The sequence below is a fragment of the Lonchura striata genome, chromosome 3 (genome assembly GCF_050655825.1).
Source record: "Lonchura striata isolate lonStrDom1 chromosome 3, ASM5065582v1, whole genome shotgun sequence".
NCBI lineage: Eukaryota > Metazoa > Chordata > Aves > Passeriformes > Estrildidae > Lonchura > Lonchura striata.
Window position 1 is genome coordinate 85,247,018 of NC_140705.1, and position 27,144 is coordinate 85,274,161.

The 27,144-nt window shown below is 45.7% G+C and overlaps 1 protein-coding gene across 4 annotated transcripts in view; it reads right to left on the reverse strand.

The window, feature by feature from the left end:
* MDGA1 (MAM domain containing glycosylphosphatidylinositol anchor 1) overlaps positions 1-27,144 on the reverse strand; it is a 206,598-nt gene that overhangs the window by 72,929 nt on the left and 106,525 nt on the right. For all 4 annotated transcript variants that reach the window (XR_014953850.1, XM_085575600.1, XM_021550430.3 and 1 more), the window contains exons 11-14: positions 22,130-22,307; positions 21,099-21,122; positions 13,636-13,788; positions 12,319-12,453 (exon numbers count right to left, since the gene is read on the reverse strand). Coding sequence is in view for 3 of the 4 variants with exons in the window: in XM_085575600.1 (XP_085431726.1) it covers positions 12,319-12,453; positions 13,636-13,788; positions 21,099-21,122; positions 22,130-22,307 (490 nt within the window). In the remaining variant the exon portion in view is untranslated. The remainder of the gene's footprint in view (positions 1-12,318; positions 12,454-13,635; positions 13,789-21,098; positions 21,123-22,129; positions 22,308-27,144) is intronic.

The following is a 27,144-nucleotide window of genomic DNA, read 5'->3' on the forward strand; positions in this document are numbered from 1 at the left end:
ATATCCCATGGGATAGCATATCCCATCCCATCCCATTCCCTGGTGGTACTCAGTTTAAGATGCACACCACAACCCAGGACAAGGAGAAAAATAGCTTGTTTCTCTCTCTCTTGAGACGAGTTGGCACTGCACAACCTTGGGGGATCCCAGCCAGTGAGACGTCCCTCCTGGAAACACAGTGCCACAGATAAGAGAAGCCATTATAGGAGCCTCTGGCAAAACCAGCTTTAAGCTGCTGATTTCTTGGCATCTTCCCTGCCCTCAGCAGCTTCCTATGAAGGAGAGTCTTTCTAAGGATACCTAGTTCTCATGGAGACCCTTGTCCAAACTGACAGCTCATGCAGGAACTAAACCCCATAGATCAATGTCAACAGAAGTGTGTTCAGAGCAGCTAATTACAGACACAAGGGCCAATGAGGTGAGGGATTGAGAGCAAATGAAGTATTAATATGAAGCTGCTAGCAAGCAAGGATTAAAAACAACCATTGTCTATTCTATCCTCATTTGGGGACTTGTAGCTAGGATTTGCTGCACAATAGTCTGACTCAGTAGTCAGCACTGGGACAAATCACACAACAAACGAACTTTGATGCCCTAGGAAAAAAGCAAAGGCTAGATAGAAACCCAGAGAAGCATCTGGAATGCAAATTAGGGCCTCCAAAGCACTAGCTCTGAATTCCATGCCTGGCCTAGACCCAAACCAAACCTGAGCACATCCTGGCTGACAGCTTCATGTCCTTTCAGCATCAGGAAAAACAACCTTTTGTCCCCCAAATTCCCTTATACAACAATACTGAATTTGAACAGGCATTCTTCAAATGGTTTACATTTGGAAAGGAATCTCCCTTATCTACTCACAACATTAAGTGTTTCCCTACTGTCTACACATGGAAAACTGATGTTCAAAACAGGAGAGCAGCAATCCCATGGCTATCTTGGAAAAAGAGTTGGAAAAAGAGTTGTGAAGGGCAGCCAGCTCTCACAGCCCTACCTGCAATCCTAGCTAAGTTACAGAAGTTCCCTGACACTGGGAAGGAACTACAATACCTCAATTTTCCAGTAATACTGTTAGTGGGAATATGCTTGTGGGAGGCATGGAAGAGGCTCATGGACTTGAAACAGTGATAAAACCTCTATCCCATCTGAACTGAGTCCACAGTGTTGTAGATGCTAAAAGTTTGTGCAGCTCTTCTACTTTACTTGCTTCTACCACCTGTCAGTCTGCCACCAGTTGCCAGTAAAGTTAAGGGCACGCAACCTGTGATGGAGGTACCTGTGAACGAACCTCCAGATCTACACTCTAGGCAGAGCCATAAAACATTGCAGACTTGGACTGTGGAAATTTGAGTCATCTTCCTTTCCAGTGGCTACAAGAAGAAGCCACTGAAGAAGAATTGAAGTGTGTCCTGCTCTCCAATGCCTCATCAGTGGAGATGAGAAAGACCCATCTGGGATGGTCTCCAGTGCCAGTTGCTGCAGTCACCCTTTTTGCCTGGTTTCACACCGCAATCATGCCTGGTTTCTTCTATCAGAGTCCAAAGCCAGCTGGACAGTTTTGTTGCCTATTTCTTTCCTTGTTGCCCCTTCCCCATGTCCCCTGCCTGGCACTTTCTAAGCACACCTGCTGGTGAGACACACAAAAAGTTAGACCATCTATCTGCTTCTATATCTCTCCAGCAGACCAGAGAATGACAAACAAAAGGGAAATCCCAGGACACCAAGAATCCTGTTGTTACTTCTTCCCATACAAGGCAATCTTTGCATTTGTCTTGTAATCTGTATTATTCCTTCTTCCCAGTCAAAAGAGAGAATAAAGGTAAGTGATAAGTGATGAGGAATTAATTACAGGCAGAGCCAGCTGTACCTTCTGCTGGCTGCCTTGAAGACCAGAGCTGGCATTTCAAAAGACTAACACTCAGACAAAAGACCAGCTGTGCTGCCAGATAGAATAACCCAAGGGATGCCTTTAAATGTTACCTTCTCACAACAAAAAAAAGTCTTCACTCAGTTTCCACAGGACAGGGACTTCACTGTCACACTGAATTTCAGTGTGGCTCCAGAAGAGCTGGCGCAGGCAGCAGCAGGAATGATGCAGGGCCTGTACAGGCAGGGCCATCAGCACAGTTGATGTGGGATGGCAGAGAAGGTAGAGGTTACCTCAAGAGTTCTCCTGGGGAGTTAATGCAGGGTGATGGGGTGGTGAAAAGGCTAAGGAACAGCTCAGTTTACATGGCTCAGATGGAAGACAGGCAGCTGGAGCAGTTAGGAAGCAAAGAGAGGATGGCACTATACACTGAGAGATGGGTGCCATGCCAAGTGCAGCAGAGCTCCGTGAAATGGGTAGGGAAGGCTGCTGGATCCACATCCAGGAGCTGGCATGCAGCCTGGTCTCACTGCAACTGCCTCCTGCACTCCTGTAAAATCCTTGCTTCAGTTTGGGGCAATCTCAGGAGACCAGCTATTGGTGAAGATTCCTGGCTGCAGCTCCAGTTTAGATTTGACACCCAACTGGGAATTCAGGGCTGAAAGCCCCCATGGAAATTCCCATGGCATTTCCAGTGCAGGCAAGATAGAGTGAGGTAAGAAGCTGACTGATTGCAAGGGATATCCAGTAGCTAGAAAGAGATTCACAGTGTGGAGAGGACTTAGACCTTGCACAGCTTAGCAAAATTACCTGTAGACCCAATATGAGGGCTAAAACCAATCCAGGGAGAAAAGAGCTCTTACATTTCTAACAGGGGCTCTGAGCACTTCTTTGACTGTTTAATGTTAATGCTACTGATCAGAAACTGAAAGCCCAAAGCTTAGTGCAGGCAAATACCAGGAGCCAATGACAGTTTCCAGAAACAATCTATTACTGTTTATAATCTCCACAACAAACACAATCTTTCCCTCTCTCATTTAAATGGATGTTAATAAATAGCAGTCAGCATCAGACTGGTTACAGAGCTGGAGGGAAAGTTATTGCTCAGAGAGCTAGAGAGCAGAGGGTGGAAAAACAATTGTAGTAGAAATAGAGATGCAGAAATAATACCAAGTGGTACTGACTCATAATTTCTAGGAATGTAGGTTGTCTTTGTGCCATGGTAGGATTTATTTACTCATTCACAGTCTCTCAGGATGCTTCACACAGTAACATATGAGGAATAAGACAATTAAAGCCTCTAGTTGCTGACTACACTTCTGACTACAGGGAACTTTCATTTCTACATGTTTTTCACTGTTCTCAGCTTGGGTGTGCAGGGTCCCCTCTGTCCAGTCATAGGGTCACTACACAGACCTGTTTCTGCAGCCGCTGCTTCCCTAACTTCAGAGCAGGAGGGTTCAGAGACCTCATCCTAGTCAGAGTTTGGAATGCACCATGATCCCACCTCTACTCACAAGGCATCTGCATTGGGGCATAGAGAACGTTCAGCCTGTGCTGCCAGCTGATTGCTGTGGGACACTCCATGCTCCGGTTCAGCAGGGAGGCTACAGAAAAGGAATCAGGGGAATCAAAGCCTCCTGTTTCCTGCTGTGTCTAGGACTTTCTGGGGATATAAACAAACAGCAATAAAGTAAATTTTGATTGGCAATGTTTCCTCTACAGCAAACTTGTGAAAATTACTTATATGTGTATACAGAGAATTTTCTTTGGAGTTAACTGTGGATTCCAAAAACCCAAAGAAACAAACACATTTCCACCTTTGACCTCCTAAACCATCATCAAATGAGGCTGGGCTTGAAGCAATATTCCCCGACATAGCAAAGCCAATTGCACAGATTGATCTATGATCCATCACTATCTATCTGACCAGTCTGGCATGTACAGGAACTTCAGGATGGAGTGAATGTACCAGCAGAGAAGCAACAACACTCTAAAAAGGCAAAGCAGACATATGGCTGGGTTCATGAAGACACACTGGGCTGGGGGGACCTAGGTCCTGCAGACAGTGGGGTAAGTGCAGTGGTATTGTCATGGCTGTCTCATGATGAGGAATAACGGGAGAAAGGCAGGCAAGCAACAGCTATAGCTCCTTCTCTCTAGCATATCCCCACCTGTCTGTGTACAGAGAGAGCAGATGGTGATATGGCAGGAGCAGACTCACAGTGGAGCTATGCTTGAGCTCCTTTGCTCATTTGATCCACCAGTCTAATTACAGAAACTGTTAGCATAGAAAGATGAATGATACTAGACTTCCATCTTTGATACTGTGTTTATAGAACAAAATCCTGGCACCCCTTTTCATGGAAAATTCCCTGAGAGCCTGTTTGTAACCAGTAATAGGCTTTCTATAGGTGTATCTCCATGCTCCATAATGTTAAATTTATGCTGTCTCAGAAGAACAAAGGCCCATCTTATATGCAGCTAGAACAAAATAGAGGGAGGACATAGGGAGGGTACTCAGGGGTAAATTCAAGCTGGTCACTTGTTAGGGCCATGACTGTGTAGGAACCCAGTGCTGCTGGTGACTCAGCTGCAGGCAGGGCAGGGGGAGCCCCAGGTGCTGGCCAGGAAAATGGATACTCTCCTTAATTTCTCTGTGCAGCTGCTGGCAAGCAGGATGGGAGGATGCCAATAGGGGCAGCTCCTTCCCTCTTTCCTACTGTAGCTGCTGGTCCCCAGAAATGCTGGATGCTACTTTGGAGAGGAGAGGCCAGCCTGGGGGAAAAACATAGAATTGTTTACATTGGAAAAGACCTTTAATATAAAGTCCAACCATTAAAATAAGAGTATGATATTGTCTTAGGTTGCAAATGCAAGATGTGGCTGGGGTGTGTGTTCTATTGCCATCTGTTGGAGGTGGGGCAGTTATTTTCTGTTAATTGGGCTAGCTGTGAAAACCAGGTGGGGCAGTTTTCTTTATTTCTTCCAGACCCATCCTCCTTCTGGGGAGATATCTTCTGTTAATGGGCCTTGAGTCTCACTGTATGACTGATAAAATTACATCATCCTATTGTGAGATGCTCCATGCAAGAGGAGAAGCCAAGCATTCCTACCTAGATATAATCTGAGATTTGGAACACCAGAGCAGCCTTCTTCCACTGGATTCCGAGGAGCAGCCTTTTTCACTGCATTTCCAGAGGAAGACCAGGCCCATCCACACCATCACTGGACTTTCAGAGGAAAACTCCACCCTTCTACAGGATCACTGCTTCAACAGAACCATACCTGTCACTGCAGGAGGACAGCAGCCACCATTCAATTAGACTGCTACCAACATCCTGACCCACAGGGTATCAGGTTGTATTCTGACTCTGTCAGTGTTGTTTGGTATTACTGCATTTTTATTTGTTTTTTTCCTTTATTACTTTTCCTAATAAAGAACTGTTATTCTTATTCCCATATCTTTGCCTGAGAGCCCCTTAGTTTCAAAATTATAATAATTCAGAGGGAAGGGTTTTACATTTTCCATTTCAAGAGAGGCTCCTGCCTTCCTTAGCAGTCACTTGTCTTTTCAAACTAAGACAGATAAACCTAGCAAGAAGGAGTTCACATATAGGCAACATTTCCCACCAATTTTGCAGGCTCAAGAAGCAGAGTGAACCATAGTTCATTTGTGAGGTCTGTTTGCTCCTTGTTCACCCTCAGTTTCATTACATGCCCAGATACCTTCAGGCAATGCTCTCTCTACTCCCAGCTTTGATAATGGGCCCTTTGATCTTTGGCACCAGAGACAGCTGGGTCCTTTACAGAATTCATGTGCTCAGCTCTCAGGCTGAGAGCACACACTGTGCCCAGCACTCTCAGACGAGCTGAAACAAAGTCTGCTTCATAGACGCTGCCAGGTTTAAAAGAGCACAACAGCCAGACAGGGGACTCTGCCTGTCTCCCTTCTGCAGGCTTTGCAAAGACCTCAGCAAGAGAGGAGGGAGCCTCCTAGAGCCCCCAAAATACAAAAGATGTGTGTGAAAAGGGCTGCTGACAAAACCCCTGCAGACACAGATGTACTTAACGCTGAGGAAAATTTTGCCTCTCTCTTTTCTATCCCTATTAACAATTTCCCTGTTTCCCCGTAATCACCCTGTCCATGGTGTCTCAGTCCCAGGAGCCAAGCGCAGCAGCTGCACGGCTGTAGGGCTTGGAGCAGATGGGCTGTTTTACTGCAGTGCTGAAGGCAGCAAGACAGCAGGAAGGAGCAGCTGAACTGAAGACACCACTCAAAAGCTGTTCTCTGGCCTCATCCTCTGCCTGACCCAGGGAGATATGAGAGGATGAATGGTTCAGGCATTTGAAGTGATTTGCTGCAGGAAGACTGTTAGAATAGGCTGTGCTTTCAGGTTTGAGCTCATTATAGCTCAAATGTGTAATGCATTGTAGGATGCATTACAGCAAGAGACTTTTCCCACTTCATGCCTTGTGGTTTTGCACCACAAAACTTCAAGGCGACTAGAAGAGAGGGAGACTCCAAACCTGCAACTGCAAACTCCTTCACGTGTTGGGGTGCCTGTCATCCTTGCAGAGCTTTCTTTTGGAGGGGAAGTCATTCCTAGAAGTGATGGTGGTGGACTGACACTTGTTGAGCATTTCTTTGATTTTCTGGGATGCATTTCCATACATTACAAAATCATGTCTGGTTGAAGTTCAAGTACAGATAGGGACGGATGCACAAGTAGTGTATAATAGTTTGTACTCTGTCCCCATAGCCTTTATCCTGTCAGAACACCCAGGGGGGTGTCCAGATGTGCACCTGGAATGACCAACAGTGAAATAATTAATGGTTTATGGAGAGAATAGAAGAGTGACAAGGGAGTGCTAAAGAAGTAGCTGGATATGCTCTGAGAGCTCCTGTTTCCTCTTGTGTCTATTAAGTTTTGTATATATCAATTTCAGAGTCTGAATAATTGATGCAACATCTGATGTCTCAGGAGACTGTAAGGTTGCAGGTTATCTTTACAGCACAAGGCTGCTGCTGTGATTAAAGTCTGAATGGAAAGATGTTCTGCTGAATGAAGGGAGGGGGGATCACAGGAAATGTCCATCAGAGGAATAACTGTTTCCAGTCAGGTGATCAGGAGCAAAGAAAATCTGTGGGGATTCAGGGCATCTGCAAATGAATGGGTGCCAGGAATCTGTGCTCCAACAGCCTTCCCAACAAAACCTGCAGCGGGAAAGTAAGCAGACGTTCAACTGGTAAAACAGAAGAGGGCTTTTGAAGAAAGTAACATTTCAGTGCCAATCTGCACTGAGAATTTGATCCAGTGATGCCCTTTTAGTGAGGGGCAAGGAAAGGCAGGGATCAGTGAACCCACATTCAACATGAAGACACAATATTTATGGACTGAAAATTACATGTAGCCAATCCACATCTGAATACCTTTCCTTTGTCTCCATGTCTTCTTCTTTAGATATTAAGCTCTTTGGCTTAGGGATGATCCAATCCTAATATTAAACATGTCATTGGTGCTCTTTATAAGTAAATATCTAAAGAAGGTATAGGCACATAGTATTTACTAGGCTCCAACAAAAGTAACTGAAGGGAATTATCTGCCCTTGGTTATTCAGGAAGTTTGATTAGATGATGTATCAGTACCATTGGGTCTTAATAATATTTAAATCTATGCCTCTAATCCAAAGTTCACAGAATTCTTTAGAGAAACAATGACTTTATCTGTCTTTGGTTCAGAGCTACTGTATTGAACTTACAGAGGTTGTATGACACTTTACAAATACGTGGTCTTCTTGCTAGGTATTTGAAACCCTTGCTCATGATCATGGCATTTGACTAACCTCCCAAAAACCCCATGCAGATACTACTAGAAGAAACCATAATCTATCCAAAAGGTCCATACCACAGCCCACAGGAAGGTGCTGGCTCTCTTAACAGATCATTAGTCAAATAGGTATTTATTGATAGCCAAAAATACATCTGAATAAGTGGAAAAAGAATGAGTATTTTAAAAAATGGAGTACACTTTTTCATTACAAACTCTTCATTTAACTCTAACTGCAACTTGTTTTCAGGAGCCTAGAGAGAAGTGAATCATATTGATTAGGAAAATCAGCCTCCCCTCAGTCAATCCAGTGATGTAATCCCTATTGTGTAGAGTAATTGCACTGGAGATAATGGCACGGATTTAATAAATGACACATTTCTATATAAGGCAAACTACATGTATCCAAAAGAACACAGTTATCTCCAGGGTGCCATCTGTGCTACTGTGCAGTGGCAGGGTGCTGTGTTCATAAACAAAGTTTGGGTAGGAATGAAGGAGCTATGATGTTGAATCTCACAAAAACTATGTCCTTGTGGTTCAAGCTGATTTTTCATTGACATAACCAGTCAATCTGTGTGACCTGACGATTCTGAGTAACATGACTTGTCAGAAACAAGTCAAAGCCACACAGCACTTGCTGGCTCCTATGTGTGGTCATCCACCATGGCCTTTTAGACACACCTTTGCCCTGATTGTCTGATCTGAGTTGAAGAAGTAAAGAAGCAATTCAGTTTGGCAGGCCTTCCAGACCTGTAATTCCTCCTCAACAGGAGGGCTTCAGTGGTACTGACTGTGTAAGTGGCCTGCCCACAGCCCAATTCCCTTTGTGAAACAGGCGTGGCTTTCTTCAACTCAGATGCTGTGGCAAGTGATCTGATCAGGTCTCACTGTTTCCAGTGACTTAGAACCAAAATCTTTCTCAATCAGTCCCCATCTGTTCCTCATGGGACTTTAGAATAAAGTAGAAGAGGAAAAAAAAAAAAAAAAAAAAAAAAAAAAAAAAAAAAGGGAAATGAAGGGAAAGAAAAGTTGGAAAGGACCTACAATCACCAACTGCCTGACCCCTTTCATCACCTCTCTTGGAAGCCAATTCCAGTGTCTGACCACCCTTTCAATAAAGAAATTTGACCCTCCCCTGGTGCAATTTTGAATCATTCCCATGCATCCTGTCACTGCATACCATGGATCAGCACTTTTTAGCCCATTTCCCTCCTCAAGAAGCTGTAGAAAGCAATGAATAGTTTTATTGCAAGCTTCCCATCCTGATTATACACAGACCAGACTTAGCTGGGGTTGTCAGATAAGGTCTGTGTTAATGCTGGAACAATCACCCCTTAACTCTCCATTCATGGCTGAAATTTCAATGTTTCTCTCAGCAACCTTCATCTTGCAAGCTGACCATGAAGACATCTCTTGCTTGCAGGAGCATCCAGCAGTGAGCAGGAGGCTGCACAGATCATAACCTGGCTACCATTGAGTTAGGAGGCATGAGAGAAAGATGGCAGGGGACTGTGGTAGAAATAGTCTGTCAGGGAAACTGTCCTCTTAAAGCATCCTCCTCTCAGGCAGCCCCAGGGAGGGAGGGAGAGGAGTATGATGGCTGAAGCAAGGACTTGAGGATTTGCTCCCAGCCAACCTGACAAAGAGGATTTTTGAACTTGGCAAATAGTTGCTAGCTGCCATGGCTAGTTTCCTCCCCTGAAGAAAGTAAACAATTCCTCAGAAACACAGAATATTCTGAGTGGGAAGGCATCCACAAGGATCATCAAGCCCAACTTCAAAGTGAATTGCCCACACAGGGATTGATGCCATGACGATGGCATCATTAGCACCAGGCTCCAACCAACTGAGCCTCATTTGACATTTCTACACCAGCTGCAAGTAAAATACTCTTGTTCTTGAATGCCTGGTAGAAATAGGATTTCTTTTCTTCCCCTCCCCCTGAATTTTTTGCTGGGGCTGGCAGGATCATAGGGCAATGTGAATGTTTGCTACAGAGGGGGCCAGAGGAAGAAAAACAGATGACCAAATAACTTCAGAAGAACAGTGATTGCCTCCAGGGAGCTCCCCTTCTTCCTGCTCTCTCATCAGCTGGGAGATATTCAACGGCATCCTGCTCTGCTAGTCACTGAATATTTTATATCATGGCTACAACCAGTGCATTTGTATTCTGTTTCTCTCTTTCGTCATATCTATTATAAACGAGTAGTGTCTGGGAACTCTCCCAGGGAAGATTTGCCTGGATGGCTGCGGATATTTTATAGTCAAATTGTGAGAGTAAGCCAGCTTTCAAGTTCTGTAGTGGGGAGGGGGGGAAGGTAATAAAAGAGTTATTAAAAAAAATAAATAAATGTTGGGATTTTATATGGCTACTTTTTGTAGTAACAGAGCTTCAGTTTGCTCCACGATGGAGCTGAAGTTGCTAGAAGAGGCTTGGGGTGGGAGACACCCTCTTGCTGGCATTTCTGCTGACAGGAGCAATCTGATAAACTCTTGCTGGCATCTGGCTTAGCAGGACTGTGCTGGCACTAGGTGAGCCAGGCCTTGTGGCCATGGCTGCAGGCATCAGGGATAGTGGGTCTTTGGGAAGCAAGGCATGGCTCAGGACTGCAGGAACCCCATCTTTGCCTTCACACTGTTGCACATGTGAGATGGATGGAAGGACAGGGTCTGTCTCCTCATTTCACAGGAGAAGCCCTACTGAGTCCTACACCCTCCTCTAACCCAGGGCTGAAGAAGAACTGAATAAACTTGTTTTGTCCTAAGAACTCAGGGAGGAGTTCAGCCAGTAAGGGCATCAAGCCTGGTATCAAGGCGCCGAGTTTCAATTTGCAGGCAGATATAGGTGGGTTTGCTGGATCAAGTCATATATTACACAGGCCAAGAGAAAAAGGACTTTTTTCTCATTTCATTCTCTTTCAATCTTTGTCTAATCAGTCTGATTTTAAAATTTGTTCTCAGCTCAGCAGCACCCACCATGGAAATCACATGGCATTAAAGACTCTATCCACCTCACAGAAATTTATCAGCCTCTGTACAACAAGAGGGAAAACAGGGATCAAAAAGGGCCCATAACATTGGTTATGAAGGGAAAAAAACCAAAATATATAAAAGGTGTCTGAAGTTGAGGAAAAGAAATGGCCCTTAGAGGCTTTCTTAGGTTTCAGGAATCACCATCACTTTTGGGTAATTTGTGGGTAGAGCAAATCAGCAAAGAGTTAAAATGCTAAAAGAAAAAAAAAAAATTCTAATAAATTGATTCTCTGGTATATCCAGTCCACCCTATATCTGGACAGACCACCAAAAAAGAACTGTTAAACCAAGCTCCTTTTCAAAATCAAGAAAATGTTAATGAGCTTTTACTTCACCTGCGAAATGAATGTGGGAATCTGACACACGGAAAAAATCAAGAGAGGCCTTCTCTCTCTGCATTTTTTTTTTTTTTTTTGCCAGTCTCCCACTGATCTGGACCACTCTTCATCAAAGAATGAGACCCGTGTCCAAGCCTCCAGGAGAAGATGAGCAGGAATCAGGCAGCAGAGCTGACTTACCATAAGGGCCAGCTGCAGGGAACACATGAGCTTGCCAGACAGCATTAGCAGCTGGACTCTGTCAGCTAAGCAGAACCAGCAGCTCCAGGAAAATCGGGTGTGAGCCAACACTAACAGTGCTCTGCCTGAGCAAGGTGCCACCGCTGGCAAGAGTACAACATGGAGTGGCCTGTTCCAGGGGGAGTCCAGGTGTGTGAAAACACCTCTGACCTAGGCCAGTTCCAAGTGCAGAGAGCAAATATGAACCCTCAAAACACAGACACAGGTGGAGAGGTGATCAGTGAACTGCAGCCCAGCTCCTAGCCCCAACACTCATGGTGTCAGGGTTTCAGCCTTGCCCAGATTTTGCAGTTTAACCTTTCAGCTGTGCCACATGTGCACAGAGATGTGGCCAGTCAGGAGCATGTTCCCTCCCAATGACATCTGCAGTAATGAGCAGAGAGAAGTTAATTAACCCCGCTTATTGAAAGGCGGACACATTCCTGCCTGGGCCCTGATTTTTCAGTCAGGCCCTAGTCCAGCAGGTGATTAATAACCCTGTGTGCTGTGCAATGAGTGCATGCATTATTCAAATTAATGAAATTATAATCAAGAGGTGACGAATTAGCAGTTCCTTGACTAGATATGGAAACTCATTTGTGTGCCAGGCGCTTCTGTGGTGCTCACTGCAGTTGAGACTTACAGCAACGAGAGGAGGGAGCCAGGCAGCCCCTTGGCCCAGCTGGGGGAACACACATCCTGCACATCCCAATGTAGGTGTGGCCACCCCAGAGCTCTCTGGTTCACAGAGCCCCTTCATCATCTTCTCCTGTCCAATGGACAGACTGACTGTAAGGTGCTGCCCTAGGCATAGGCTGTGACAGCCTCACAACCCTGACACTGCTGGACTACGGGACAAGTATTTGAGTGCAGTAGCCCACTCTACTGCTTGGAATACTGGAGTAGGACTCCCACCCTCTGGAATTGCTGGTCGCAGGCACAGCTGCTGGAGCAAGAGGCTAGAGATCTTCCCCGAGATCTTCCCTCAGCCACATGAGACTGAGTTTACCCTTCCCCAGAGGGGACTCACCAATGTGTTTCCCGTACATGTGGTAGTAGAAGGAGACACAGTAATACTTGGCAGTGATATTGTAGAGGGGGCTGATGAGCCGGGCCTTGTCTCCTGTCACCCGGGGCCGGGACGCCTCGATGAACATGTAATAACCTGCAGAATGAGAGGGAAAGGTGGGCAAAGACAGCATGCACTGGGTCTCCCTCCAAATGATGGGATGCCAGTGTGGCTGGGAGACCACCCCTACTCTGGGAGACATGGCCGTGATATGCACAACTGCTCTGTGCCCACTGTGATCCTGGCCAGAGACACTTGCAGGATATCTGCAGTGCCTCCCCTGCCTTGGCTGTATTTAGGGAAGCATGTCAGAGACAGGCATCTGCAGACATACTGTGACCACCTGTGGCAGGTGGACCCCTGCTCGTGCACATCTGTCTGGGTGCACAAAGAGCCTCACAGCTGACTGCACTGTGCAAGGAGAACACCAGAAAGAGAAACAATTCCAGACTAATTTCTCTTCCTCAAGTAGAGGGAGAGAGGGTTTGGTACATCTAGCATGAACAATATTGTTGTCTAAAGAGAACAATACCAAAGCAGTTGTTAACAGCCCAGGGAGGAAGAGATTAGCCATTTAATTTGTACCATTTTCAGTGCTCAATCAGGTCGGTGTACTGAACACTAATGGGAGAAACCATTTCCTTAGTGGGCCATTGGATGTTTCCCATTTTTTCCTGAGTTCAAAGATATGTGTTTGCATACAAATTTACTTTTCTTACTACAGAAAAAGGGATGTAGTATCCACTTAAACTGGGAGCATGTGCTCCACACACTGCTAGGGTGAGCAATACATAACACCAATCTCCTCTAGCTATAGGTGAGGCTTCCTCCTGCCTCACAGGCAGCTCTTGTCTGGTCTCTCATGCTTCTGTACTTGGTACTAAGGAGATCTGTTTGCATCCCTGAAAATTTCTTTAAGGACACATCTTGCTAAAACCTACAGGGCCATTTCTAGATGTCACAGTATTCTCCTACTTGCTTATCAATTTTTTTTTCTTCAAAACAAGCATCAAACACTGCAAGAGCATTAGGCATCAGGCAATTAGCTGACAGGAACTAATCCTCACACTATTCCCTTCAACAAAGTTGTGGGTGTTTTAATTGTGTGCTTAATTCCAATCAGTAACTTGCAAATTAGCTGCCTGCTCCCTGTATCCCATGTGAAGTAGAAAGCAGATCAGCCTTCCATCAGCTCCCAGAGCTGTAAGATTCCTGACAAGAGATGGTGTGCACCTCCCCTCCCCTGCCAAGCCAAAAGAAACCCAGACTTTTGCCTACCCTCTGGCGTACCGCTGATGTCCATGGGGGGCCCCGTGTTGACGGTGCGCTTGGGGTTCTGGGTCAGGGCATTCTGCCGGGTCCAGTCAAAGTTGTCCATCTTGTCCTGCACAAAGCCACAGATCTTCTCATCCTCAAAGCGGCAGGTGTTATCTGTGGGGAGGGGAAGGGAAGGGGCTGCTCAGCTGCTGCTTTTCAAACACCCTTCCCAAGCTGCCGGGGTGCTCACAGCAGTGCTGTGTCACCACTGAGGCTCTGTGTCAAGCCAGAGGCAGATGGGCAGCCCCTGACCTCAGGAGGAGGCTGAAAAGGAATGCATCATAGAAATAATAGAAATCACAGAATGGGTTGAGTTGGAAACAGCCTCAAAGTCTATTCCAAACCCAAAGTCAGTCCCAAGCCCATTGCCATGGGCAGGGATGCTATTCACTAGAACAGGTTACCCAGGGTCCCATCCAACCTGACCTAGAATACATCCACAGATAAGGCACCAATAACATCTCTGGGAAGCCTGTTGCAGTGCCTCCCCATTCTCTGAGTAAGGAATTTACTTTTAAAATCTAATCTAAATGTCCCCTCTTTTATTTAAAAATGTTTCCCCTTTTCCTATCACTACCCATAATACATCAGTGATCAGTGTTACTACAGAAGTGTTAATCCAGGCTGATAAATGTGATGGTGTGACAAAATGGAAGAAGGCTATTATGGCTAAAGAGATTCTGTGAGAGATCTGAAGGGGCAAATGTAGAGGAAGGTAAAAAGATCACCAAAGGCAAACTGGCTACAAGGGCTTTTATATCAGAACAACTTGATGGTAGAATCATTTCCCCAGGAGAGAGGAAAAAGTAGCAGCAGATGACCCCCCTTCAGGCTATATATTTAACTAAACTATGACACACATGAAAAAAAATCAGCTGTGGAGAAGAGGTCAGCTCAGCATGACAAACGTGTCATTTAGCCAGAGTACATCTAATTTACACCAGCTAAAAGGCACATTTGATTTTGCAGCTTATGCTGGTTCCCCTAGCAAAATAAAACATGTAGGTAAAAGATTTTTATGTAGGATCAATGACATATGCAGTATGCAGGGCTGACTTTTATTACTACCACAAGATAGTTACACCCTACAGCAATATTGTAAGATGAATGAAAAATCTTGTGCATAGACATCACCCAATATGGACTTGAAGAGATTGGAATGAATTGGACATGACCATGCTGAAGATTGTAACCTTTGTGTTAAAAAGGTAGTTTTGAGTCACAAAAGCGAAGGTCAAGAACCTGCTTTACACTGCTGACACAATAGGAGAGGGATGGATGAAACAGGATAAAAAGAAAGAGAAAACAGGTCCAAGAACCGATATGAAAACTGAAGTGTGTTTTGAAAAGTCCCTGGGCAGAAACCAGAGCGGGAGAATTAACTTGAAGTGGGATCTTGGACCTTGGTATCTGCAAGCACAGATACCTTTAATTGCTGCTTTTAAGTGAGAGCAAGGAGGTGTGCTAAAAGATGAAGCCATGAAAGAACACATACACAAAAGAAACCAAGGCTCTTGACAAGGGCTTGGAATGTGCTAGAAACTTCATCAATGCCATGCCGGTGCAAGACTCAACTTCTTGGGGTTTACCTCCCACTATTATTTATCGTGCCTAAATTAAGGGAAGCCCAAATGCCTCCTGGGGCTCCTGCATTCTTATATCTTCAGTCATGACTTGCTCTGCTTCCTGGGCAGGCTTTTTTCTCCTAGCATGTATGACTCCAGCAGGACATGTAGGACAGAGCAGGGTCCTCAACCTATGGGTTGGGTGCCAAGGATGGGACACGCAAGGGAAGTTTTCTGCAATGCCAGGGGCAAAAGCTCGAGAAGCAGCACAATGTGATGGTAGGAGCTTCATACATATACTATACACAACACAATCTCTTCTTATGTAACAAAGAAGAAACACTACCCACGAAATGAACAGAATCTTGACTTTGAGATGCTGCACCTTCTGGTGGCTACCCTATCTTCTGGTGGCTAGCATCCTCCCCATCCCCTCCCATTTGGAAGTGAAAATTACTGTAATCTAAACAGACATCAAAGGTCTGCACACCCCTGTGGTAGAGAACTGGGTTCCCCTTCCTGCCCATCTCTTTCCAGCATCCTATCAAAGCAGTGAGAAAAGAGGATGCAGCCTCCTGAAGTAACCTGCAAAAATGTCTTGCCAGCATAGGTTAGACAATGTATGGCAAGCCAAGGGCCTGGTTCACAGACCAGGACAGCTGGGTTTTCAGTAAACTCAGCAGGAAACACCACATGCCAACTCCTTTGGGCTGAGCACAGAGCACATGGAGAGCTTGTCTGGGCTGGCCACTTAACTGCTTATTAACCCAGGCTAAGTGCTTTCCACTTAATCTGCTCATTTCTAATTAGCATCCAAATCCAAATTAGCCACTGCTCTGCAGTGCCTGACACAGGGGCCCTAATGGCATCTGGAGCTGAAGGGAAGAGAGCAGAGGACAGGGCAGATGTTTGCAGGGTTTGAGACAGGGTAACTAGGTGGGATAGGAGGCCTCTTTCATCCCCAGAACAAAGAGATGGAAGGAGAAAAAAGTCAGAAAGCAGCTCCTAAGGGTCTTTCCTCAGCTGTTTTGGCTGAGAGAATGGAGTTCATGGCTGTACCAGATCCCCAGTAGTCCTCAAAGGAGACGCTGGAGCCCACAAGCTTGCTGATGTTGCTGGATGGTGTAATACCCCTGGTTTCTCTCCACTGCACCAAACATATCTGCATGACTCCAGCTCATGGGTTGCCAGCTGCAGTTCAAAGAGACACATTTTCTCTCTGAATGGCATTATCTTACATGGCAGGATCCACAATGACTGTCCTTTCACAAAAGCACCAGTCAATTTGCACCTCTGACCCTGTTGAGAGCATGGACTTTCAAAGAAAGATGACATATTTCTCTAACACAGAATTACCTTGACAGGGAATATCAGGTGGAAAGCAGAGTAAGAAGCTGTAACACAGAGGTCAGCCAGGCGATTGAGAGGGAACAAACCACAAATAAGGAGGCACAGAAACCAAAGGAAAGGCAGATTAAGGAGAAAGCACAAGCTTAGGTGGAGATCAGAGAGAGTTGTGCAAGATGACCTGAGGACAGCATTCCAAACTTACCACCAAGGCCTGGTTGTGCCAGCCTGGTGGACTACTGTGCCTTCATATGTAAGAAGCCACACACATGGGATGAGACTGCTCAGAGAAGCTGACTCAAAAGTCCATAGAGAGCACTTTTAACATCCATATAGGACCTTGAGTGCATTTTATCTTCTCACTCAAATGCAGCTCCTTCCAGAAGGCAACGCTTCTATCGCAGTGCCTAAAATAGAGAAGGGTCCCATGCACCACAGATCAAGTAATGCTTAATCAACATCAGGATCCTCTTATGTGCAACACCACTTGCTGTGCAGGAGTTTGAACCTCCAGCACATTGCCTCTGCTTAGCTTGGGAGCTCCAGGCACTTTGCAACAACTAATGAACAAGGCTTCTTATTTTCTCTGTAGCATAGCAATGCCTCTTTCTATGCATCTTCTGCATAGAAAACAGATGCTCAAAGTACAGAGAGACACATTTAAGGCCACAGAAGGCAGTGGCTAAGCTGGAAACAGAACCTAAGTGCTCTGACTCCTGGTCCTTTGGTATAAAACAAGACACAAGAAAGCAAAGCTCTGTAGTTTCTGTGAGCTACAGGGGAGGTGCCATGAATAACTGTGAAGTGTTCAGTGTTTGGGACACTGCCAGCAGTGTCAACCTCTGGATGGTTATCAACAAGGTTCACCAGGACAAACCTGGCAGATCCAACCAAGAACAAAACCTTTAAATCACCTGCTGTACCTCAGAGACCACAGAGGTGATCTGACTTTTGACCTTGACTGTGTGATGCAAACCTTCTTGGAGACTTTTGCCATTTGCCAGGGATCCTGGTTAAACCTCAGGGAGTAAAAGAAGCTTCCTGTTTAAAATTTAAGCAGTGGATTTAAATACTGAACACAGAAGTTGTTATCTGGATTGGTACAAGTAAGGTGGAAGTGGCAGGGAGCTGGCTCCTCAAAAGCTGGATTTAGTGCTGCCTTCATCACACAGATTTCCTTGGCAGGCTTTGCAGTGGTGGCAGCTCAGAGTGCAGAGATTTTTGCTCTCAGTTACAGACACCTCCATGCATTCCCAGGGGAGAGACCCTCTCCTATGGCTATTAGCATTTCTTGTTGCTTTGCCTTCTTGAGAAACATAATAGAGGTTTTCCTTTCAAGTCCTTAGGCAAAAGCCATCCCTAGTTCTGAAATTCTGCCAGATGAATGCAAAAAATAGTAATCTTATTCTAGCTGCAGACTATGGGTGAATAGAAGATGGAGTGCACTTGAATAAAATTGCCTTCATCATTTAGCTGTGGTGTGCAACTGATACTGGCTTGGAGCATAAAGGACCATGCTCCAAGCCCCAGATGTGTTGCAGATCTGCTGTGTGACCCTCAGGCTATCATTTTCTGGACATCAGTTTCCCCATCTAGAAAATGAAGACAATGAGAACTGTATTGAGACCTCAGAGTACGTCATGATCTAAGAAAGACTATTTAACAGTCTCTCCCATTGCAATTTTCTAGGGATTTTATACACAGTAATGGAAGAAAGTTTCACAATGCTGTAACTGGTTAAGTCATCCTATTTGCCACCAGGACACAAGGAACTGTCACCTCTTTTAACCTTTGCATTACAAAACATTCTTGAACAATGGGCACAAACTTAAGTAATCCAACTCTAAACAGAGGCTGACATTCCCACATATTCTTACCTGAACAAACTTGGATTCCTCTGGACTCTGAGCATTACCAGAGACCAGACACATCAGCAATAGATGGTAAGCAACAAGTCAGGCTAATCTGCAACAACCAACATCTACCACAGATCGCCACCCACTGTACTTGCCCATGGTCCCAAAAGCATGGATTTAGCACCCCACACAGCCAGACTGCAGGTATGTGAGAAACAGTATTGCTGCTCTGAAAGGGCAAGACAGGCTGGCCAGCAAAAAAACAAATGAGCTATCCCATATACTTAATGACATCTCATCAGGGTTACGTCTGACAAAACAAGGGAAACCAAAACACCCACGGAAGAGGAGTTGGAATGGCTTGTGGGGCAGCACTCCATAGAAAGCAAACATTATATCCAAATAAAATTGCAGAGGAGGTAAGGACAGAGCAGATTCTCCACCACTGGAATGTGGTCATGACATTAAAACAATCGGTTATTCTAAGAGAACTTTAAGGTAAAATATTAAAATTCAGATAATACTTAAGCTGTTTTTAAAATACAAATTCTGCTTTTTAGAACCAAATTAACTGATTTTTAAGAGTCAGTCTTACTGGAACCTCTAAATATTTGAAATTCCCAACGTCTTTTGTTCACTTCCTCTGCTCTTCCTTGGCTTTTCCTTTATAACCCAATACCTGGCTCTGTAACCATGCCACACCCATGCCTGCCCCAATGTTATTAACATCTTATTAGGCTGAGAGAAAAAATGCATGAAGAAGTAATTGTATTAAGTGACTCTCAGAGTTTGTAAATTAATCACCATTGTGCATGCCCTTGGATCAGCCTGCCAGAGGCATTAATCATCTAATCTTTGCCTTTCACTCCAGAGCTTTCAATGTTTGCTCTCAGAATTTGGCTCAGCAGCCTAGTGTGACCTTTTCCCTGGGGATGGTGGTAGCAGGGGAAGTATGAAAAGAAGAGGTAGCAGGAGGGATTTCCACGTTTTTGGGATGAAGAGTTGGGGAACTCAGCTGTGGTCCAAAGAAAGAGCTAAAAGCCTTTGGGCTCATATTTCACTGGCAGCAGGACTGAAAGAAAAGGGCATATCTGAAAGCAAGTGTGGTAGGTCTAATTTTAGGCAGTCAGACTCAGGGTGTGAATGCATGGGCAAGGCCCTCATAACTGGCCCAGAGGTCCCAATATCCACCAGAGGCTGGGCAATTTATATCAAGAAGAAATCCTAAGTTTTGGGTTTACTGCATGAAAAACATGAGTGGCTGAGTTATGTTCCACCATAGGCAAATTTCTTTCAGTTGTTCTGGACTCAAGCTGCCAAAGCTACCCCAGGCAGGCAGTCTGAAGGCTCAATTTACAAAGACCCCAAGAGATTGACACAATTAGGACTGAACTTGCTCTGGGTTTACCAGTGATTTATGCAGTGTAAAAGCAAGTGGCAAAGGGCCAAACTTTGCCACTTCTACCTGTGGGCTGGGACACTTGCCTCCTCCAGCAAGTACTGAGAGACATATTTTAGAGTAGGTCCCTGGCAATACGCTCTGTGTTTACCAGTGAGTCTTCTGTGGAGAATATTTAAGGTAGATCAGGAAGTGAGGAAAAGAAAGCAAATGGAATCAGGAATTAGAGCCACAAAATCCCTCTGACTGTGTAAGAAGCTCCTACTCTCAGGCTTCATCAAACCATCCTCAGAGTGTGAACATGCAAGAACTCCTTGTGGCCGCCTTAACAAGAGAGCTCCCTCTCCCGATTCTGCCATCACCTAATCCTGGTTTTTCCTCCCCGCTGGTACCCTGCAGTGCAGCAGTAGCACTTACCTACACATGGAGTAATATATAAAAACACTGAATACTGACTCAGCAGCTGGAAATGGAGAAACAGCGCCATGCTCTCTATGGCCCACTAGCAAGTAGTCTGCCCATCTCTGCCCAAGAGTTTTGCCTGCGCTTACATCCTACAGTCAAAGTGGAGGGACCTTCTTGCATCTCCAGGGGAACATTACCCCACTACTTACAGCAAGCTAGAACTTCTCTTTTATGCTCAATGGGCACTGTCATGTTAGTGTTAAAGAACATCATTCTTAGACATTGTGTATTCTGCTCTCAAAATCAATGGGAACTCTGAATACTCAATACAGATGGGCCTGAATAACCAGAAGGTAAAAAAGCAAGTTAACAGTGATGACACTGAAGGGGAAGAAGAAAGGGACTGTGCTCAAAAAGTTTGCAGGAAGAGACAGATCTGAGCTGAAGACTGCTTCACACAAGCCTGCAGAGATACCAAGTGTATCATTCCTAGTCAGAAGAGGATGGGGAATATTCCTAAACACAGATATTTTGGGGGAACATTTAGTAACCTGCTTACTGGAAATAGATTTCTTGTGCTGGGGTATGGAAGTGGCTGTTCAAGATCAGTCTACTCCATAACAAAGATACCAGGTGTGAGTGAGAGGCATAAATGTCCTGGCAAATCTCAAGGTACAACAAATGGCAATATTTACTGGAAACTTTAGTGTATGCAAATTAATCCTCTTTTGGGGAAAAAAGATTTGACAAAGTCAGCTGTGTATTCCAGCTGCTTGTCTTGCCTGATATGCTGGAGTACTCGATTAATGTACATTACATTCAAAGCATTAACACAAAGGTCTTGTTGCTTACCTGTTGGATTTGGATAGTTGATTGCTAGAAAAAGAAATAGAAAAACAATTAAAAACAAAAGCAGAAATCATAATCAAAGTCTGAAAATAAAGCAAACACATCAAGAAAGGTCACAAATGCACAAGTCTCCTGACAGCATCCCCATGAGAAAGCAATGCTTGGTGCCTGTTTTGGTGATGGAAAAAAATACAAACACTCTGATCCAAGCAGCAAGAGATCTTAAGAAAACCCTACCTAAGAGGTGAACCTGGAATCATAGGAAAACCCTTCTGGCAACACAAGTAGTTTCCTCCTGGAGTACTCAGTGTGATAGCACCCACTTAGATACCAAAGCTTGGTATCTGAGGGGGACATCAAAGCAGTTTGATGCACTATGGATGCTGGGGACATTGGACACGCTGTCAATCCATGGGACAAGCAAACCTTACGGGAAAAGATCTATACTTTCTGCTGAAATGGAGGGCCCAAACTCCTGTTGGAGAGTAAAGGAATCATAGATTTGCGGGAATAGAGAGAGCTGTGAGCTGTTGGATGATGGTAAGAGAAGTATGGTCCATGTATACCAATGAGATAATCTGGGATTCAAGGTATTGGACAGAGCTACAGATTTATGAGTGGCTAATTAGGATAGGAATCATGCATTCAGTTTCCTGAAATTCTCTTACTTTCATGGGTGTGTGGCTAATATACAGCATCCAGTGGCTATCTTGTATTATAAACCACTGTACCACAGGGAGTTGCAGCATGGCCTGACTGGGGTTTTGGGGATCTCCTGCTCACAAGGTGCAGAGTGTGAGTTAGAGCTGCTGAGTGAAGGATGAGTGGAGACTAACCTTCAGAAATCTCTAGTGCTCTGCATTGATGGTAGCATCCAAAATACAGTCAAACGTGATAGCACTGTGCCATCAGAACTCCTCAGAGCACAGAGACCCGCCCAAGGGTCACAGAAGAACACCTCTCTGCATGCCCACATCCCCAGGCCTGAGGCTCAGACCTGCTCTCGTAGGCAGGACTGAGGAGGAGACACCTACGTTCCATGTACCGGATGACGCGGGCAGACATATCTCCAGCCCCAAAGCTGGTGATGGGCGTCAGACGAACTTCATAGCTCTGAGGCACTTTCAGGTTGGGTAAGATGTGCTCCAGCAACAGGCCTTTCTCCATTTTCTTCACAGGAATGAAGGTTTGGATGGTATTTCTCTGAGACAGCTGCACAGAAAAAGAACCCATAGTGTTATGAAAATCCTGAAACTGAAAACCTGGGAATCGTATCCATCGTCTAACACCCTATTCCTCCTCTTTCTATACAGATCTACACCCAGTTGCTCCATGAGATCTTCATGCAGTATTGGTTTGAAAATTGCCATCCCTGGTACAGAACAGTGATCAGAAGCCTGAGTTCTCCCTGAAGGGAAATCTTGGTGTCCTCCAATGGAGGGACTGTAGGGACAATTTGAACTACAGGTCCTGAAGCAACTTTGAGTCAGAAGCAGTGGTTTTAGGAGGGAGAAAATGAACCCAATTCACCCCTGTTAGTACACTCAGGTCCTGTGCAAACACAGCATGGCATTGCACCAAGATACCCTTCAATTCACAATCACTGCTACGGAATTCATTAATTTGCTGCCTGTGCAATGTGGTACTTCATTTGGTGTCTCACTACTACCAAGCAATCTACTACCATACTTCCTCAGAAACCTTCCATAGGGTCCATCCTTGGACTGCCTCCACAGACCAGAGCAAGGGGTCTATTTCAAGTTGATGGTGCTCTGGGATCACTCACAGGCTCCCTCTTCTCTGATTCCCATTGGAAGGGGATGAATTATGTTAGCTGAACCATACCATCTAAACACTGCTCAGTTTTCTATGGCAGCAGGGAAGTTTCAAGAAAACAATAGGGAAAATATCGTTACCAAAATCACCACAACTAAAAATGATGAATTACATGTCAGTGAAACTTCCCTGCCATGGTCATGCTTGCTTGGCTGGGAAAGAGTAAGAACGAGGATTGCATTGTGAAGATACAATTTTCCTGCTTGTCACTGTGCAGTGCCTGGATCCTTGTGGCAGGATATGTTACTGGGGATGCTGGTGCTGGCAAAAAGACCATTGACAGGACTTTCGATGGTCCAGTGTTAACTAAGCTTTCCCTTGCCTCTGATACATCCTCTGGGCTGACGTTTTCATTGCAAAGGCAGTCCTCCTGCCAGGCAGCCTCAGTGTCCATCATTAACTCTGAAGTTATAGGATTACTGGAACTGGGATGCATGGAGGAAGGTTTACAGTAAATCTGTGGGGCAAGAAGATGGAGTGAGGGCACAGCAGAAGCGAAGACCACTATCAAAGCAGGACAGGGGCAATGCTGATGTGGTGCTGAGTAAAAACATGTACAAGTAATCTCTCCTCTGCCTATCTCCAGCTCTCATGTATGTTTAACTCTTAAGTTCAAACTTAGAAGCAATGGCTGCCACTGTAGAACTTTCTGTGCCAAAGCCCCATTAATTTCCAACACAGTCAGGACCCACTGACCCACCTCTTTGATCTGCCCATAGTTTGGATGCTGGTCCCAAATGAAGGGGCAGGGACAGGTCCTTGGGAACCTGTGGTTGCATGTGGTTCTCACAGTGAAAAAAAATTCTGCACCTGCCTTACAGATTGCACCTAAAGGAGACCTTGTACCTGCACACATCAGGGTGTAAGTTGCTTGAGGAGCTACTTGCTGCATTCCCCTGGAAAGATGGAGCAGAGAGCTGGGAGATGTACTGGTGCCTTCCCCCAGCTTGATGCTGCCCTATAAGGCATCTGGGGGCAGTCCTAGTGGGCAGGACCAGGGAAGTGGTTTCCAGAGGCATCTGGATGCTGCCAGGATTGTTTCATATCAACAGCTCCCTACCTGCACACATGCCAGCTGGGTTCTCACCCAGCTGGCATTCCTACTGCTCAGCCCTCCCATCTGCCAGCCCTCCACACCATTGCTCTGGCCAAGGAGAGGCACAGCTGGCTCCCAGGGGCAGGGACTTAAGCTAGGCTCATTAGCACCCGACCCCCAATTATCTGGGAGAAGAGGAGCAGTCAGAAGCCAGAAGCAGAAGGCTGGAGTGGTACAGCCCCTAACTGGGACCTCTTGAGGAGCAGAGTGTGACTGGGAGGGCTGGCAGCAGCCCCTTCCCAGAGGCTGCCATTTGCTGGGGTGTTAGGAAGGCAGCCAGCAAACAGGAGGAGGTCAGGAGCCATTTCCCTTGTCTAGACATAACCTTTAGAAGAGAAGCAAAATGGAGAGTCAGAGAGAAGCTTGAGGGTGAGATTCAGACAGTGCAAATTTCACCTCAGCTGGGAGTTAGGTGGAATTTGGGTATCTAAAGCTTCTGGGAACAAGGTCAAATCACATACTCTCCCACATCATCTAATCCAGGACAAAATGAGAAATCACCCTCCAGTCTGGACTGCAAAGCTCTGGATCCTCTAGTTGAGTCTATCCTCAGGGACTTATGTAACCAAATAAATAACTGGCTGCCACCCAGGTTTGGCTGCAAAACATAAATAATTAAAGGCACATATGCTTCCTATGGATTGCAACCTCGCTGCTTTCTAGAAGAGACCTGGATCACTAGGTAATGGGAAAGGCACAGTCAAGGCTCAGCATGTATCTGCTCCTGGTGCTCAGAGGTAAAGTTTTAAGAGGTCTTTTCCCTTTACCAAATATTTTGTAGCCATATCTTCTCCCAACCTATGTCCCGTCTCTATCCAATATGCAACTTGGACTGACACGGAAACTGGCTGCCAGCAAGACTGCCCTCTGCACATCTTTACTACAGTCTCTACAGTCCTGGCATCACAACAGAACTGGCTCTGGATGTCTTTGGAAAGACTGGCTTCTCTGTGAAAAGCAGCATGGGCCCTGAGCTAGCTGCAGCTGTCAGTAGAAAGAGCCAGGTGTGCTGCCAGCACAGTTTAAAGGGCGTGAAATTAGTGCAAGGAAGAAAAGGGGGCAGCTCCAGCCAGCTGCTTGCTGTGTGCATGTGGAGCAGGTGCTGGCTTGCAGTCACTAGCACTGGTCAGCAGACAGAGACACAAAGGCCAAAGTCTGCCTCTGCATCCCTCTCCTTTAAAAAGCTTTGTGTCCCTGATTGCCAGCAGCATGTCTGTGCACAGTTGCATGCACCAGTCTAGTAGGAGCCCATTTTTCAGTCCACTTCAATTGCCAGCTGTTTTCCTTTCTCCTGCTCCATGTGTTCTCATGTTTTCCTGGTAGCTTCGTCCTTCCACCCCCTTCTCAGCATCTCTCCTCCGGATCACACTGACCCCATGTTCCAGTTCAATATTGCTGCAGTGCAGTTAATAAAGCAGATGCTGGCACAGAGGACAGGCAAACACCGGCCACCTTATTAGAGCTGCTGAAGCCTCAGTGGAGGAGCTCATGCTACAAGTTCATTCATCACCAGGCTCAGGAACCTGGCTCAGGGGCCAGAACAAGAGCACTACACAAAACCTCTGCCTTTACCTCCTTCCATTCCAAATAATCTGAGGAAGGGGATGGGAAAGGAAAAAACCCAAACAAATCCACAGTTCCTATCAGCTGGCTGTGAATATTATACAGGCTGCAGAGGTGAGAGTGTTCTTTAGAATAGGTTTTCTAGAAACATCTTACAAAGGGCAAAGTCAGCCCCATGTTTTTTGTGTGCATTCACATGCATGTGTATGCAACCTGCCCTTTTCCCTGTCTCTGTCCCTGTCCCTGTCCTTGTCCCTGTCACTGTAAGCAGTATTAGCAATCAGAGGAGAACTCACTCACATCCACTCACCCACCAAATCTCTGGGAGCTGCAAACCAGGGCTGCCCTTCCTCATTCCTCACCATCACCTACCCTGTTGGTGGGCACTGTCTGCCCTTTCCCTGTCATCTCATTTGAGCCAGCTTGTGATGCTTGCAGAGTGCTTGTGCCACTGTAGCCAGCCGAGCTGGCCCATGGACCAGGAACACACACCAAGTGTCTCAGAGACAAAAGCAGAATGCCACAGTACCCCTGCCTCAGCTGGGGCATTGTCATAGCAGAGAGCCCAAGGTAGGACTCTGCCACACCTACATTTTCTATTTATATAGGCTATTAAAGGAGAAAAACAGGATGATGTTTTCAGACTCAGTGATGTTTATGCCAGATATGTACCAGCTAGAAGCCTTAATGAAGCTGAAGGATATTAATAAACACATCTGTCAAGAATTACTGTTGTGGTTCTTCTCTACACCACCAGCCTTCCTGTGCTGAGACTGGTGTGGCTTGTGAAGCCATGTACGTGGTCACACAACTGCATATTAATGCTTGTTTGAAAGAAGAAATTAGAAAAAAACTGTTTCATCACCAAGCCCCAAGGTATTTCTAACAAACAAAAGCTAGAAAAATGAACATTAAATCATGTAGATCGCCCAGCAAGCTGATGGGAGCAAAGGAACTGTTTTGCAGGCATCCAGCTTCCCAGCATTACAATTCACTCCTGATTCTTTCTCTTTAATTGTCACACTTCTTCAGCAACTTCTCAACTCAGGACACAAGCACTAGCTTTGCTTTCCAACATCTCCATTCAAATCCTTTCCACTCATGCTCATTCTTTCACTCTTTTTTCTCAGCCTCATTCAAATCCCCCTGGCTGTTCTTTCCTGCAGCACAAAAGAGACAGGGATGGCTGCCTACATTCCCACTCCAACCTCACTAACTGTAGATATGGGCTGTGAGGACAGCTCCCAGCTCCACCTTCAGCCTGTCCATCCTCTCTGAAGGCAGAGAAGGCAGCAGATAAAGGCAGGCTGATGTGGTACAGAAGCCTTGCAAGCAGGCTCCATCGCTCTGGCAGGCTCTTCCTTGCTCCCTGTGCAGCTCTGCACACCAGACAAATGCTGTCTCTGGCATCTGTGCAGGTGGGGTGTCCTAAGCTCCTCCAACCTCCCCCTCCTCTCTCATCTGTGAGTGTCAGGACTCTCTGGAGAGCAGACAACTACTGGACTACGTGCTGTGGAGAGCTTGGTGGTGCAGGAAGCACAGGTGTCTCAAAAA